Source organism: Zosterops lateralis, assembly GCF_965231275.1.
Source record: "Zosterops lateralis genome assembly, chromosome: 6".
NCBI classification, from domain to species: domain Eukaryota; kingdom Metazoa; phylum Chordata; class Aves; order Passeriformes; family Zosteropidae; genus Zosterops; species Zosterops lateralis.
Window position 1 is genome coordinate 2587899 of NC_139761.1, and position 14731 is coordinate 2602629.

Sequence of the window (14731 nt, forward strand, 5' to 3'; positions counted from 1 at the left end):
ATGAAGTGACTGTGATGGTTTGCAGTGTTCTCCAATGCTTTGCCATGTCTGATACTGATTGCACCTTCTGTCTGATGACAATCAGCTTTTCACTGATTAACTGCACACCTTGATTGTTATTTTCTTTCTCCTCCTCATCTTCTTCCTCCTCCTCCTCCTCCTGCTCCACCTCCTGGATTTGTTTGACCTTGTTCTTATCTTCCACCAGGGTTATAACTTCATCAGTGTCTTCCAAGACCAGGTATTGGATTGGCATTCCCTGAGGAAAACAATAAATCAGTGGGAGCACAACATCCCCCTCTGCTTATTTTGTCTGCAGACCAAACTCAAGGCTGATGGGGCATCATCTCCCAACTCCTTATATTTGGGATTTGCCACAGATCCCTGAAGCTGCCAAACAGGGGAATGTTTGGGTTATGTTTCTTTGACCCAATTTCTCCTGTGCATGAGTTTTTCTCACTCCAGGCTGATGTTTCCTTGTGAGGAAGAAAATGTGGCTGTGAGGGATCCTGTGGTGAAAGTGAACACCAGCCCCATCTCCCAACAACTGAACTCAGATCCAGCACTGCAGGAAAAATCCCAGTGGGATTCCCAAGCAGGGAAGGAGAGCAGGGAAGTACAGGGGACACTTGGATGTCCCCTCATTAGAGGGGTCAGGCTGGGTCTGAGGAGCCCATCAGAGCCTGGGAAACCAGCACAAAAAATCCTTTATCTCATGGAGCTCAGCCAGGGGAAATGTTTCCAAGTGTACAGGGACTGCCAACCCATCGAAAAAAAGCAAAAAATCAACATGAATTTCTCAGAAATGTGACCTTATCAGCTTAAAACCAGTGCTGGCACCAGCTCAGACAAAGGCACTGGAGAGAAAATGGCAAGTTCATCAGGAGCTGAGAGAAATGACAAAGTGCTGGCACCTCCCACGGGTTCCCAGAGCCACCCAACGTGCACATCACTCAGCAGGCCACAGGAAGCCTTCAGGGGATGCTCAGGTCTGATCCTGCACCTGAAATCACAAGTGTGACAGTTCAGGTAATCTGGGCCATGGTGTGTTCCCTGGAATCTGCCAGCACCCACCCCCAGCCTGCCTCACAAGCTGGGTCAGGTCCCTCCAGAGTTTAACTCATCTTGATCAACCTCATTGAACTCACACCTGCCCTTCTCCCAGCCGGCTGCCAGAGGCATTGGGTTACCTCAGCTCAGCACAGACATCTGGTTGTTCGCTCTTTGTCTCACACTCAGTCCCTCTCCCATCTTTTGACACCTTTCCTAAGGCCTTCAGAAGTCCAAATCTTTGGAGAATTTGTATTTGGATGTAGTTCACAATCTTGTGTTAAGGTGTAGTGGAGATGTCACTCAATGCTTTGATAAATAAAATAAACTCACTATTTTCTCATTCCCAGCAAGCACAATGGCTCTGCAGCACCCAAATCATGGAATCATGGAAGGGGCATTAAAGATCACCCAGTTCCATCCCCTGCCATGGGCAGGGACACCTTCCATTATCCCAGATTGCTCCAAGCCCTGTCCAGCCTGGCCTGGAACACTTCCAGGGATGGCAAATCCACAAATTCTCTGGATAATCTGTTGCACACACATGTGCAACTAGGGAAAGACACTTCCTCTTGAGCTTCAGTGAATGCTGCCAAATTAACACCAGAGATGAGCAACATCCCACCACCCTCTCCAGAGCTAAGAGTTGTCCAACAAAGAAATCCAGCATCCAACCTCCTCTGGTGTCTTGATGGCGACGTTTGAGCGTTGCAGAACGTTCAGATTCACGAGGTCCCTTCCAAAACACAAGGTGAACATCAGACGGTGGTGACATGGAAGGTCACCCCTCCTCTTTCTGCCCTAATTCCATCAGTGCTAAGTTTCCTCTCCCAAATCTCTCTTAGTGTGAATATTTTTCTACCCCTAAGCCAGTAATGCTTCCAAATTAATACAATTCTGGACAAATCTTTAAATATGAAACACCCTGTCACAGGATATAGACTGGTTTTACTGCCCCTCATCCAAGTGTGATTGAGTCCACTAACTGGTGTTGGGGTAACCCAGCTCAGAAACCTCACAAAAAGCAAGGAGAACCCCAAAACACCTGAAAGAGATACCTGGACAAAAGAGCAACTCCTGCTTTCCCCAAGAGCTGCCAGGCCACAAACTCTGCTGTCCTCCTGTCAGCCTCATAGGTCTCCTTCTGGCTCAGGATGAACACCAGGGGCAGCCCAAGCTGCAGGTGGACAGTGGAGATCTTCTCTGGGTCCTCAGCAACCTCTGTCTGGAGAACAGCCAGGGTTATGCTGCAGCACAAGTTGAAGGCCCCTCAGCTCTTCCCCAGCCACAGAAATCCTCAGGAAAAACCTTCCAACCCCAAATCTAAAACATCCAAGGAAGCAGAACCCACCCGACTCCAGTTAAACTGTTCCAACATGTCATGACCTTCCCTGTTAAAAATCTGGGTTTTATTTTGTGTGGGGCTTTTTGTGGTTTGGCAATTCCAGATGTCAAATCTCCACTCATTTTTATTTACCTGGCATCCATTCCCTGGGGCAGATTGAAAATCCCAGCCACAACATGCAAGAGCTGGAATCCTTCCCTTCCTGCCTTGGACGTGCTGCTTCATGACAGCACAGAGGTGCTTGATGAAGTGCTTTCCCTCCAAGGGCCTAATCCAAAAAAATGGCAGAAGGAGCATTCCTAGCTCTTCTGCTCATCCTTTTGGATGGGCAGGAATGACCACTGGAGGCTGCTGAAGTTCTCTGCCCCGTGGAAGGAGGAAATAGGAGAGAACCTCCTGTTCCTTGTGATCACCAAGGCATGAAGGACTGATATCAAATTCCAGAGGGTGCTGAAACTCCTGCAGGAGCAGCTGAGGACTTTGGGGGGGGTCTAGTTTGGAGAAAAAGAGGCTGAGGGATGACTCCATTGCTCTCCACAGCTTTCTGAGGGGATGTGGAGAGGGAAACACTGATATCTCCAGAGTATCCAGGGATGGAATATGTGGAAATGGTTCAAAGCTGCATCAGGGGAGGTTTAGACAGAACATCAGGAAGGTTTCTTTACCCAGAGCACTGGAACAAGCTTCACAGTGAGTTGGGCAGTGCTTAAGAGTCATTTGGAAAATGCCCTCAGTAATTTATTTACATTTTGGCCAGCCCTGAATTGGTGAGGCAGTTGCACCAGCTGATTCCTGCTCCTTGCCTGGACTCACCCTGGAAGGGGCAGATTCCCACACTCAGCCTTTCTCTCTGCTCTGCCCTCCCTCATCCTCACATCCCTCCCTGCCCTCTCACCCAGCAGGGCCCCAGCAGCTCCTCTTTCCCAATCCTACCACCAATGGAGCTCCCATGAGCTTGAGGTGCCTGTGGATGCTGAGCAGGGTCAGGGGAGGTGCCAGGGCTGTCCTCCTGCAGGGCTGGGCTGGCTCTGTGGCCTGCTGGCAGTGGCAGAACAGGAGCCAGGCAGAAGAGGCATCAGGATCATCGTGGCTGTGAGAGAGGAGACAAAACCCACCGTGAGCAGGGGTTCAAAGTGTCCTGACAGAAGGACCAGGTTTTCTGATGTGTTTCACAGGTTATCCTCAAGCTCAGGGTTTGGCAGGGTGGTGGAACAGGCTGGGAGAGCTGAGGGTGTTCATCTGGAGAGGAGAAGGCTCCAGGGAGAGCTGAAGAGGGACTGGAAACAAGGGATGGAGGGACATGACACAGGGAATGGCTTCCCACTGCCAGAGGACAGGGCTGGATGGAATATTGGGAAGGAAGTTTTGGCTCAGAGTGCCCAGAGAAGCTGTGGCTGCCCCTGGAAGTGTCCAGGGCCAGGTTGGATGGGGCTTGGAGCAACCTGGGATAGTGGAAGGTGTCCCTGGTTAGCTCCTTTTCCAATGCACCCATTCCTTACCCCTAAAACAGGGATCACCTTCTTTGGATAAGGATTTAAGAGCTCTCCATGGAAGAGCAAAGTGCACTATTAAAACCTCAAATCCTGCCCCGGTTGGCTGGAAGCTGTTCCTACTGGAGAAGCTCCCACCATTTCAGCACTCGGGAGGTGGTGGCGCTGCTTTAAAGGAGAATTGAGGCGATTTCTGTGCAATGACAACTGTGCCATCTAGTGGGAGCCACAGCACAATTCCCCGAAATCCTGCAATGGCACCTCGGGAAGGGCCACCCTGCTGCCTGGCCTGCTGTCACCTGTGACAAAATCCCAGGTAAATCATTATGGAGTTATTAATGCTGGAAAAGCACTCCAAGATTGCTGAGTCAAACTGTTCCCCCAGCACTGCCAAGGTCATCATGGAGCCATGTCCACAAGTGCCACACCCACACAGCTTTTAAATCCCTCCAGGGATGGGGACTCCACCACTGCCCTGGGCAGCCTGTTCTGACACAACCATCCTTTCCAGGAAGGAATTTTCCCTAATATCCAACCTAAACCTCCTCTGGAACAACTTGAAGCAACTCCCTCTCCTCCTGTCCCTGTTCCCTGGGAGCAGAGCCCAAATCCCCCCCTCACTGTCCCCTCCTGTCAGGGAGTTGTGCAGAGCCACAAGGTCCCCCCTGAGCCTCCTTTTCTCCAGGCTCAGCCCCTTTCCCAGCTCCCTCAGCCTCTCCTGATGCTCCAGACCCTTCCCCAGCTCTGTTCCCTTCTCTGGACATGCTCCAGCCCCTTGGTGTTTGCCCAGAACTGTCCCCAGGATCTGAGGTGTGGCCTCAGCAGAGCCAGCACAGGGGGACAATCTCCACTCTGGGCCTGTAGCCACAGGCTGGTACAAGCCAGGTGCCTCTTGGCCAGCTGGACATACTGTGGGCTCAGGAAGCAACACCCCATGTGTGTTCCTCCTTCCTCCCCCACATTCCTGGCTGCAGGAGGTCACAGCAGCAGCCACATGGAAGGATCTGCCATTCTAAAGCAGCTCCTCCTGCGAGGGAAGGAAGTGGCCAGTGAGGCCACGGGATGGGAATTCCCAAATCCATGAGCAGTGCTACAGTTCTTGCTCTTGGATCTCACAGAACAAGGTGGGAGTGCTTTAGGATTTTAACATCAACTCTCCTGAAAACCCATGGCTGAGATTTGATTAGCCATGGAAAGGAGACAGAAGGCTCTTCTTCTGTGAAATCCCACCCAATACAAACAGCAAGGCTACCCCAAGGCCAAGGACACATCCAGCAGCTTTTGGAAAACAGATCTGACTGTCCAGCCTTGGCACAACATCCTAATGCCATCCCAGAGTTGATTTGGGAATCTGAGGCACCAGGAGTGAGGCAAACAGTGCATGGGAGCAGCTCTCCATGGTGGGAGTGTGTCTGGACATACCTGGTGGCTTTCAGCAGAGCTGCCTCAGTGGTCAGGACAAACTGGTGGATGGTGCCATAGACAAAAGCTGCCTCCATCACAGCTCTGTGCTCTGCAAAGGGAAAGGCAAGATGAACTTAGCTCTGCTCCCTTCACATCTCCTGTTTCATCCTTCCCAGGTGCAGATATCAATTCCCAGGCTTTCAGAAACTCTTGGTACAACATCACAGAGTCTGTCTGAAAACACACTGTGCAGGGAAGTGAGCAACTGGAGCTGGATCCCATTCCTGATCCCCAGCAAACAGGTGCTGTGTGTGAACCCATTCCACTGCAGAGCCAGGGATTTATTATTTTTAAGACAGCAACCACTGACTTGCTTTCCCTCTCCAAATCCTCTCAAAGTTGATGCTCCCAGCAAAACTTTTCTGGTGCAATTTGTCTTGCAAAAGTAAGACATATGGAAGTAGAGATCTTGTGGCTGGGTGGCCCTTTCAGGTTTTCCATTTGCAGGAATTTGGGTCAGAAACTCAGCTCCTGGATACTCTATCAAAAAAAGGCTGGGGGAAGAGAGGAAAGATGGAAAGCTGAGTGTCCATACCTGCTGTCCCAGTAGCTGGTACATAGGCAAAGACCATGTTGGACTTCCCTTTCAACACATTTTCAATGTTCTCAAGATCTGCCAGTGTTTCCACATATTTAACTTCATTAAAGAGCAGGGCACTGAGGAGGCAGAAGAAACCTCATTAGCAACTGGTTGAAGAGTAAATTTGCAGCCACACAACCATGATGAGAAAAACAGGACTAAAAATTCCAGCTTCTGGCTGGCAGATTAAGGATTCACAGCCAACTGGAGGTGCCCAGGTGTGTGCTGGTGAGTTGCCTCAAGGGAAAAGGTTTAACAAGGTCAAACCATACTGAAGAGAGAAGCTTGACTGAGAGCAGCCTCTGGAACACCTGGGGTTGGCATTTAGTGGGAGTAGAAAGGATTTCAGGGAGTGGGATGTGGTGTGGACTCACAACAGAACATTGGCGACGATGGAGTTCACGTCGAACAGGGCATCGGTGGGGAACTCCCGGATCAGGCGGTTTCCTCTGCAGGGGGAAGAGAGAGTCACCAAAGGGACTGAGAGAGAGTCACTGCATGGATCACACGGGAAAAGGGAGCCAAGGCAGGCACAGAAGGAGAGGGAGGACGATGGAGAAATGGCAGAACACACTTGAGATGTCTTTGATCTGAGTTGGGAGTCGTTCAAGCCCGGCTGAGCAGGTTCTTGCTGCACTTGGGGACATGGTGGCCTCGGCAGTGCTGGGGGAAGGGTTGGACTCAATGGCCCTAAAGGGTCTTTGGAATGGTTGGACTTCATGACCTTAAAGGTCTTTTCCAACCTCAATAATTCCATGATTATCAGTACAACAGTTAATGAGGACTGAGCTGATCACATGGAAGATTTTCCAGGGGACAACTCTTGGTGAACCTTCCCATCCAGGGTGGAAGAGTTAACCCCACCAACAAGGAGAGCACCAAAACATGTTTCTTTCTTGAACTAGACCCAAAATCTTGTGGCCTGAGTATAGCTCTGGGGCTGGGAGGCCAGAGGAACAGGAGAACGCTGATGGAGGGTTTCTCCTGTGGTTTCATTCCACAGCTCATCCCTCTGCTGCTCCAAGGAACTTGGGTCAGGATGGGAGAATTCACATTGAGGACAAAGCATCTCCTCTGCCTGTGCTGGAATTTTGGGGGTACCTTTGGCTAAACTATGCAGGTCACTGCTGTCCTCATGGCCCCTCTCATTCTTCCACAGACATCTCTGATTGCTGACAGTGTTTCCTTCAACAATTTGCACTGGAAAGAAATCCCAGTGCAGTGCCCAGAAATGCCCCTCACCTGAACAGGAAGGCTTTCCTTAATGCATTTTCTTTTCCACAATATTTTGAGACATCCTCTTGGGGACAATTCACCTAGAGAGCAAATATGTGTTATTATAGATTCAGCCCTACAACGACCACACACACCCCCTACAGCTTTCTTCCATTCAAGAGTGTAAATCCAGCCTTTCCAAACCTTTTCTGGGAGGGAAAATCCACCAAAATGGAGAGCAGAGATGGAGAGTGGAGTTTGTATTTCAGTTTTCCAGCTCAGCTTGCTGATTTGGGTCAGATGGGATCAAAAGACCCCATGATCTGCCCAGGATATTCAAACTGACAGATATTTCTGAACTTGATCTGTAGCTGGAGGAAACTAAATAAATCCAAATATAAATATATAAGCACTTCTTAGAGTCTAATTACACTTGCCTGAATTTGTAATTCCCTCACATGAATCTGCATAAAATTTCAGCTAAAAACTCCTTTGTATGAAATATTTATTGCACTGAGCTGAAAAGAAGTTAACCAACCTCATCCATCGTGGAACATGGACACTGGGACAGGCTGCCCAGAAAAGTTGTGGATTTTCCATCCCTGGAAATGTTCCAGGCTAGGCTGGACAGGGCTTGGAGCAACGCAGGATAGTGAAAGGTGTCCCTGCCTAAGGTGAGGTAGAAAGAGATGAGATTTAAGGTCCCTGAAAGCCAAAGCTGTTCTGTGAGTCCATGATTCTATGAAAAATCTTTGCTTATCCCTTCCCTGCTCTTCTCCTGCTCGCTCCATCCCACCCAGCAGCTTTCCTGAGCCCCTTTTACCTTCACCACGGAAACACCATAGTCCTGCAGGGCCTCAGCTGAGCTCTCAATCTGCTCCAGGAAGGGCTGGGCACCAGGAGAAACTGAAATACACACACACAAAAAAAATAATCCTCTGCAAGTACTCAGGGTGAAGAGCATCCTCCTGCCACACACTGAGATGTGGGAGATGTTCCTCAGCCCACATCAATGTCTTTGGGAAACCACACCCTGGGATCACGAAGAACAAAAGCAAAGTCAAGGATCTTCTCCTAATCCATGACAGCTTTTAGTTCTCCCTCATGAAAGGGATTCTCTAGCAGATATTATGGAAGAGGGGAAAATTCCTTAGGAAACTGTCTTTCTCCTCCACAGTACCTCCAGAAAATAATCCAGAAAATGAATGAAGATGTTTGCAGGACACAGCCAGGGAAGAACCCAAACCAAGAGGTCAGGACCACTTGGAACTGTGCAAACACAGAGCTTGACCAGCTCTTCAAAACCCCTTTGGGTTTAAAAATCTCAAGAACTGTCTATTCACTGAGGAGGGCCACATGTTGATTAGAGGGATGGAGCAGTCCTGCTAGAGGAAAGGCTGGGAGTTGGAAAATAGAAGGTTCTGGGGTGAATTAATTGCAGCCTTCCAGTGCCTGAAGGAGCCAACAAGAAAGATAAAGAGACTCTTTACAAGGGATGGAGTGACAGGGCACAGGGAATGGCTTCCCACTGCCAGAGGGAATGGATGGATGGGAGATTGGGAAGGAATTCTTCCCTGTGAGGGTGGGGAGGGGCTGAGATAGAACTCCCAGATTTGCTGTGGCTCCCCCTGGATCCCTGGAAGTGTCCAAGGCTGGATTGGACAGGGCTTGGAGCAGCCTGGGATGGTGGAAGGTGTCCTTGCCCATGGAACAGGGGTGGGACTGGATGGGATTTAAGATCCTTCCAACTCAAACCATTCCATGATTCTGTGATTGTCCCACTCCCACCCAAACCTTGCTGAGCCCCCAGGCTGATGGAAACTCCCATTAAACACGTACCACTGGGGGTGAAAAAAGCCAGGGATGTTTTTCCAGCTTCCAAGGCACTGAAATAGCGCTGAGGGCTCGGCTCCTGCTGAAGGCTGGCACTTCCACATTTTGGGATGGAGGAGACACGGAAGAGAAGGAAAACCAAGGAAGAAATCCATCTGTCCTTTTGGGCTGGCATGGCTAATCCCAGCTACAGGCACAGGAGAGTCACAACTAGGGGGAAAAAATTTAAAAAAATATACATAAACACACACAAACACATATATGAGTGCTCCTCTGTTTTAGTCTCTGTTACATGACTATAATTTCCAACTGTGGAAATTATTATTAACATGACACAAACACCTTGAGGATATTATGAATTAGTCACTCAATCCACAGGTGACTCAGACAACTGCAAAGAGAACAGCAAAGGCCACTCTCTTCCCTCCTTCAAGTGCACAGACCCCTCAGTGCTTTCAGCTCAGGGCTGCTTTTCTTCCCTCCTCTTTTATTTCTTTTGAGTCAAACAAAAATTCCATGCAGAGGCATCAAAGCAGTGACAGCATCATCCACAAACCCCCGCCCAAACTGTCTCAATTCCTGCTCAAAAGCTTTGAGGATGCCAATAGAATTTATGTGGCCCTGAAAGGTGTTTGCAAAGGGATGGGACATGTTGTGGTTGCCAAAAAATCAAAAGGACATTTGAGATTCAAATGGGAGAGCTCCTGTTTCAGTGCAAAATAAAAATGTGCATCTTCTGACACTTGTTTGTGGCCAGAGTGAGGAAGAATTTTGCAGGTATATTTATAAAGATTTTTCTAGCTGAAGTCCTTAGCATGAGGATGTTCTGCTGGTGCTTCAGGAACACATGTTCTGAATTTTATTTTTTTTTTTTTATAGAATAACTGATTTCTCTCTTATATTTATAAGGATTTATGTAACTTAAATGGATGCTATTTTTATAGATACTGCTGGGTTGTTTTTTTTTTTCCTTTACTCTGTGATCAGACGTTCTATACAATTTAACCTTTAAATGATTAATTAAAAAATCAGATTACCCTTGACCTAAAATATGTGTAGCAATGAGTCAGACAAGAATTCTGTAAAATCTTTTCTGCTTCTGGCTACTGATTTTGCCAGTTTTTAGTAGCCACCTTGACTTTCCCAGGGAATACATTCATTTATTAAGTGTGAATTTTCCTGATTGATTTTGGTGGGAAATGTTCCTGCCCCTGGGATGGAACAAGATGATCTTCAGGCAATCTGGGATTTTGGGATTCTGCTCACTTCAGACCATCAGGCAGATGATGTGAGGAGGTTAAAGGATGAGAAACCACCTCCTTCCCACTCCATTCCTCCCCAGCCTGCTCCTCAGGGATTTCTCTCTGCTGCTGGAGTGTGGCTGCTCCCTGCTCAACAAAGGGACAAAGCTGGGACTGAATCCACACAGAATTTACATCACGAGCTGCAGCTGCTTCCCTCAACAAACACCCCTGTGTGTCCATGGGCTGTCACTCCCTCCAACACGCTGGCAGAGCTCACCACGGCTGCCCTGGGATCAGCCCAAGCTCAAACACTCCAAAAACAAGCAGGGAAAGACCCTCAGGAGTTACTGACAGGCACACTCAGCCTTCACAGGCTTCTTCTCCAGGAGCTGAGGGGTTTGGATCAGGTCTGAAGGCACAACAGAGCTGGAAACACATGATTTTATTTTTTCTTTTCATCTCCAAAAATCTCCAGTTGTCTCCTTTCCAGCTTTGGGCAGTGTCAGGCATTTCTGGTCCTGTGCCCTCCCATCTGTTCCCCTGGCTTACAGAGGGGACAGGGATCAGCCTTGGTGGGGGGAGTGATGTTTATTAAATGACAAACTTGGCTACGGCAGGATGGAAAAATAAACACAATCCTGGCACGTGGGAACGAGCCCAGGTCAAATGGGAGAGCTCAGTGTCAAGGAAGGAAGAGGAGCAGCCTCCAAGGACTCGAAGATGTCACAGGATTATACCTGGAGGAGAGGCTCAGCAGTTTAAAACATAACTCCAGCCCCCAAGGAGAGCTCAGAGCACCTTTCAGGGCCTAAAGGGGCTCCAGGAGAGCTGGAGAGGGACTGGGGACAAGGGATGGAGGGACCGGACACAGGGAATGGCTTCACACTGCCAGAGGGCAGGGATGGATGGGAGATTGGGAAGGAATTCTTCCCTGTGAGGGTGGGGAGGGGCTGAGATAGAATTCCCAGAGAAGCTGTGGCTGCCCCTGGATCCCTGGAAGTGTCCAAGGCCAGGGCTTGGAGCAGCCTGGGATAGTGAAAAGTGTTTGAATGAGATGGGCTTTTAAGGTCCTTCCAACCCAAACCATCCTGGGGCCAGTGAAATTTGTGTGCTCACCCCTTCCCTGCTCACCTCCTCATCACTCCATCCTGCCCAGCACTTCCCTCTGCTCCCCATCAACCCACACCTGAATATTCACCTTTTAGGCTATTTCCTCTGCCACCTCTTTCCCATCAATGGAAAATTAACACCCCAGGGCTGGAAATAGCCAGAACTCTGCATCACTGACACTTGCAGGATTACCAGAGATGTGTGAAAATGCCAGGGATGTGTGAACCAGCTCTGGGGCACTGCTGGGAAACCTTAAGCCCACGGATAAGGGACAGCCCAGCAGAGCACTGAGGGAATGCCAGGCCTGGTTCATGTTTCCACTGTCAGAATTCCCAAGGCAGAGCCAGGCAAGGTGGTTAAGGTCACTGTAGGTGACCTGAAGTGAAAACAAATCCACTAGAGATTTCCAGCCCAAAATCTTGTGGGGGCATAAATTGCTTGTGCCACATCAGTTTTGCTTGGGAATCCTTGCAGTGGAATCCATGGGCTGGGATCACCTCTGATCCCAGCTGCTTTCCCTGGGATCACCTCTGATCCCAGCTGCATTCCCTGACACTTTTCCTCACACAGATCTCAGCTGCCAAAGATTTACTGAGGAAGAGGAGCTTCCTCCAGGGAGGGTGTTGTGGGATTTAAGAGTCCCAAGGCAAGGATGAACTGCTGTCCTACTGGAATTATGGACTGCACACTCCAACATCCATGGGCTTCCTTGGACTGGGCAGAAACACCACCAGCCTGGACTTTAATGCCAGTGATGTAAAATCTACACTTTGTCTTGTCCAAATATCATCACAGAATTCCAGCATGGTTTGGGTTGGAAAGGACCTTAAAAAATGAAGATTCCAACCTTGCCATGGGCAGGGACAACTTCCACTATCCCAGGGTGTTCCAAGCTCCACCCAGCCTGGCCTTGGACACTTCCAGGGATCCAGGGGCAGCCCCAGCTTCTCTGGGAATCCTGTGCCAGTGTCTCCCCATAAATAAACTACCCTGTTGCTCCTTGTTAATTTTATCCCATTTCATCCTCTCCCAGCCTGCAGAGCCTTCAGCTGGTAAGTTTTAACTCCCTAGGTAGATGTTCCTAAACCAGATTTCCTGGCAGGGAGGACACAAACCAGACCCCAAATCCACATGGAGCTGACTCAATCGTTCAGCTACAGCAGGATGGACAGGCTGAAGCTCTCTCTTCAGCTCACCTGGATGTCCCAGCACAAATATCCCTCCTGTTGCTGCTCCAAAATGCAAGGCAGAGAGGAACCCTGATGGCTCTTCCCATATTTTTGTCCATGCAAACAAGTTTCCTTTCGGTGATCCAGAAAAAAAATGACAGAATCCTTAAGGTTGGAAAAGCCTTCTAAGATCATTGAGTCCAATCATTCCCCAAGGGGGAATGGCTTCCCACTGCCAGAGGGCAGGAAGAGATGGGAGATTGGAAAGGAATTGTTCCCTGTGAGGGTGGTGAGACCCTGGCACAGGGTGCCCAGAGAAGCTGTGGCTGCCCCTGGATCCCTGGAAGTGTCCAAGGCCAGGCTGGACAGGGTTTGGAACAACCTGGGATGGTAGGAGGTGTCCCTGCTCATGGCAGGAGTGGAACTGGATGTGTTTTAAGGTCCCTTCCAACCCAAGCCATGATTCCTTGCCTGGAATTGTATTGACTTTTCATATTTTTCACTACACTTCCCTGCTCCAGACTTTTCCTACACAGCTGACAAGTTAATTATCACAAACCCATGATAATTATCACAGGTTCATTATCATTACCCAATTAGCTGGCACAGAGCTCAAACCCAACACATTTCAAATCTTCCAGAGGCAAGTTCTTGGACACAACAGATTTGAGTTGGTAGAGCTGCAATTCTCCAGCATTTGGAGCTGGAATAACAGTGAGATGCTTCTCCAGAACTTTGGGATGAGCCTGCAATTATGGGACAGAAATAATCACTGTCCTTTGCACTGACTCCATCCCCGTACTGCCTACAGGGGCAGCTGTGGGAGCATCTTGAAGCACAAGGATCCTTTTCTGGGAACATCCAAGTGCATCCCAACCTTTTGCCCAGTGTGCTTTGCCTTGATTTTTGCAGGACTTTTTGCCTGGATTTTTGATGCTGCCCTTTATCCTGCTACTTCCAAAGATTTTCACTTTCATTTTCACTTCCAGGTCCAACTTCCCAGCAGCCAGGTCTCACTTGCTATCCAAGGCTGGAGGAGGGACAGGCTGCAGCCTTTTCCTCTGCCCACACCAGGAGAGGAGAGCTTTGATTCCTGTGCACAGCAGACAGCCTGGAATCACACAGGCTGGAAAAAACCTCTGAGACCAACGAGTCCAAGATTCAGCACTGCCAAGCCCACCACTAACCCACTGTCCCTAAATGCCACATGCACAGGGTTTGCAAACACTTCTAAGGATGATGAATCCACCACTTCCCTGCTGGAACCAGCATCACCCACCACTGCTGCTGCCCCATTCAGTCTGTCCTGGAGAACCAGCCCCCCGAAATCCCTGGAAAGCAGCCGGCACTGGGTGCACATCACTGAGCAAACCCCGCACGGCTCAGGGCTGTCACTTACCTGGTGTCCCGAGCGTTCAGGTCGATGTCCTCATCCTTCCCCCGCGGTGCTGGGACAGCATCCTGTCCCTCGGCCTCGGCTGGAAAAGCCGGGATGCCCAAACCAGTGCTGGTGGATCTGTGCCAGCCGGGAGAAGCGATCCTTGAGCCGAGCGAGGCCTCTGGGTATCCAGGAGTTCCACCTGGATTCAAAAGCTCTTGGCAGTGCTGTCCCTGCACCCTCAGGGATGGGCGCCTGCATGGAACAGACGGTCTGTGAGGGACACTCGGACGCTCCACAGCCCCAGCCTGAAGCGGGGATGTTCCTGCACCGACAAGGCTGTGAGTTACACCCGGACATCCCCACAGCATCACAGCCGCAGCCTGAAGCGGGGATATTCCCGGATCCCGGCTCTGCCCGTTGGGATGCCCAGATCCCCCTGGCTCCTGCGGGAGGCCCCTCAGCGCTCCCCTCACCCCTTCACCACCCCTTCATTACCCCTTCACCACCCCTCTCATGCCCTCACTGCCCCTCTCACCCCCTTCACCGTCCCTCTCCCCTCTCTAATCCTTCTCATCCCTCTCTCCATCCCTCTCTCACCCCTCACCGCCACTCAGAGAAGGAGGGATGGCGGGCGGGCGGCGCCGCCAACCCAAGAAGCAAAGCGGCGGCGCGGCGGGGGCGTCGCGCGGGTGATTGACAGGCGGCGCCGGCCAGTGGGCGCGGCGGGTGGGCGCGGCGGTGGGCGTGGCCGCCGGGCGGCCAATGGGGAGCCCGCGCCACCGCCCCTCAAATCAGCGGGCTCAGCCGGCTGTCCCCGGCGCGGAGTTGTTTGGCGGCGGGCGGGCGGGCG

General features: G+C 50.3%; 1 protein-coding gene across 5 annotated transcripts in view; it reads right to left on the reverse strand.

The window, feature by feature from the left end:
- The window catches only part of TXNDC16 (thioredoxin domain containing 16), a 36774-nt gene extending 22239 nt beyond the window's left edge, over positions 1-14535 (reverse strand). For 3 of the 5 annotated variants that reach the window (XR_014590277.1, XR_014590278.1, XM_083862855.1), the window contains exons 1-12: positions 14479-14535; positions 13900-14133; positions 8984-9187; positions 7968-8050; positions 7172-7245; positions 6304-6378; positions 5885-6006; positions 5308-5398; positions 3329-3485; positions 2109-2275; positions 1726-1786; positions 109-259 (exon numbers count right to left, since the gene is read on the reverse strand). Coding sequence is in view for 3 of the 5 variants with exons in the window: in XM_083862855.1 (XP_083718981.1) it covers positions 109-259; positions 1726-1786; positions 2109-2275; positions 3329-3485; positions 5308-5398; positions 5885-6006; positions 6304-6378; positions 7172-7245; positions 7968-8050; positions 8984-9152 (1150 nt within the window). In the remaining 2 variants the exon portion in view is untranslated. The remainder of the gene's footprint in view (positions 1-108; positions 260-1725; positions 1787-2108; positions 2276-3328; positions 3486-5307; positions 5399-5884; positions 6007-6303; positions 6379-7171; positions 7246-7967; positions 8051-8983; positions 9188-13899; positions 14134-14478) is intronic. The other 2 variants (XM_083862856.1, XM_083862857.1) reach the window with 2 other exon arrangements.
- Between the last annotated feature and the right edge of the window lie 196 nt (positions 14536-14731).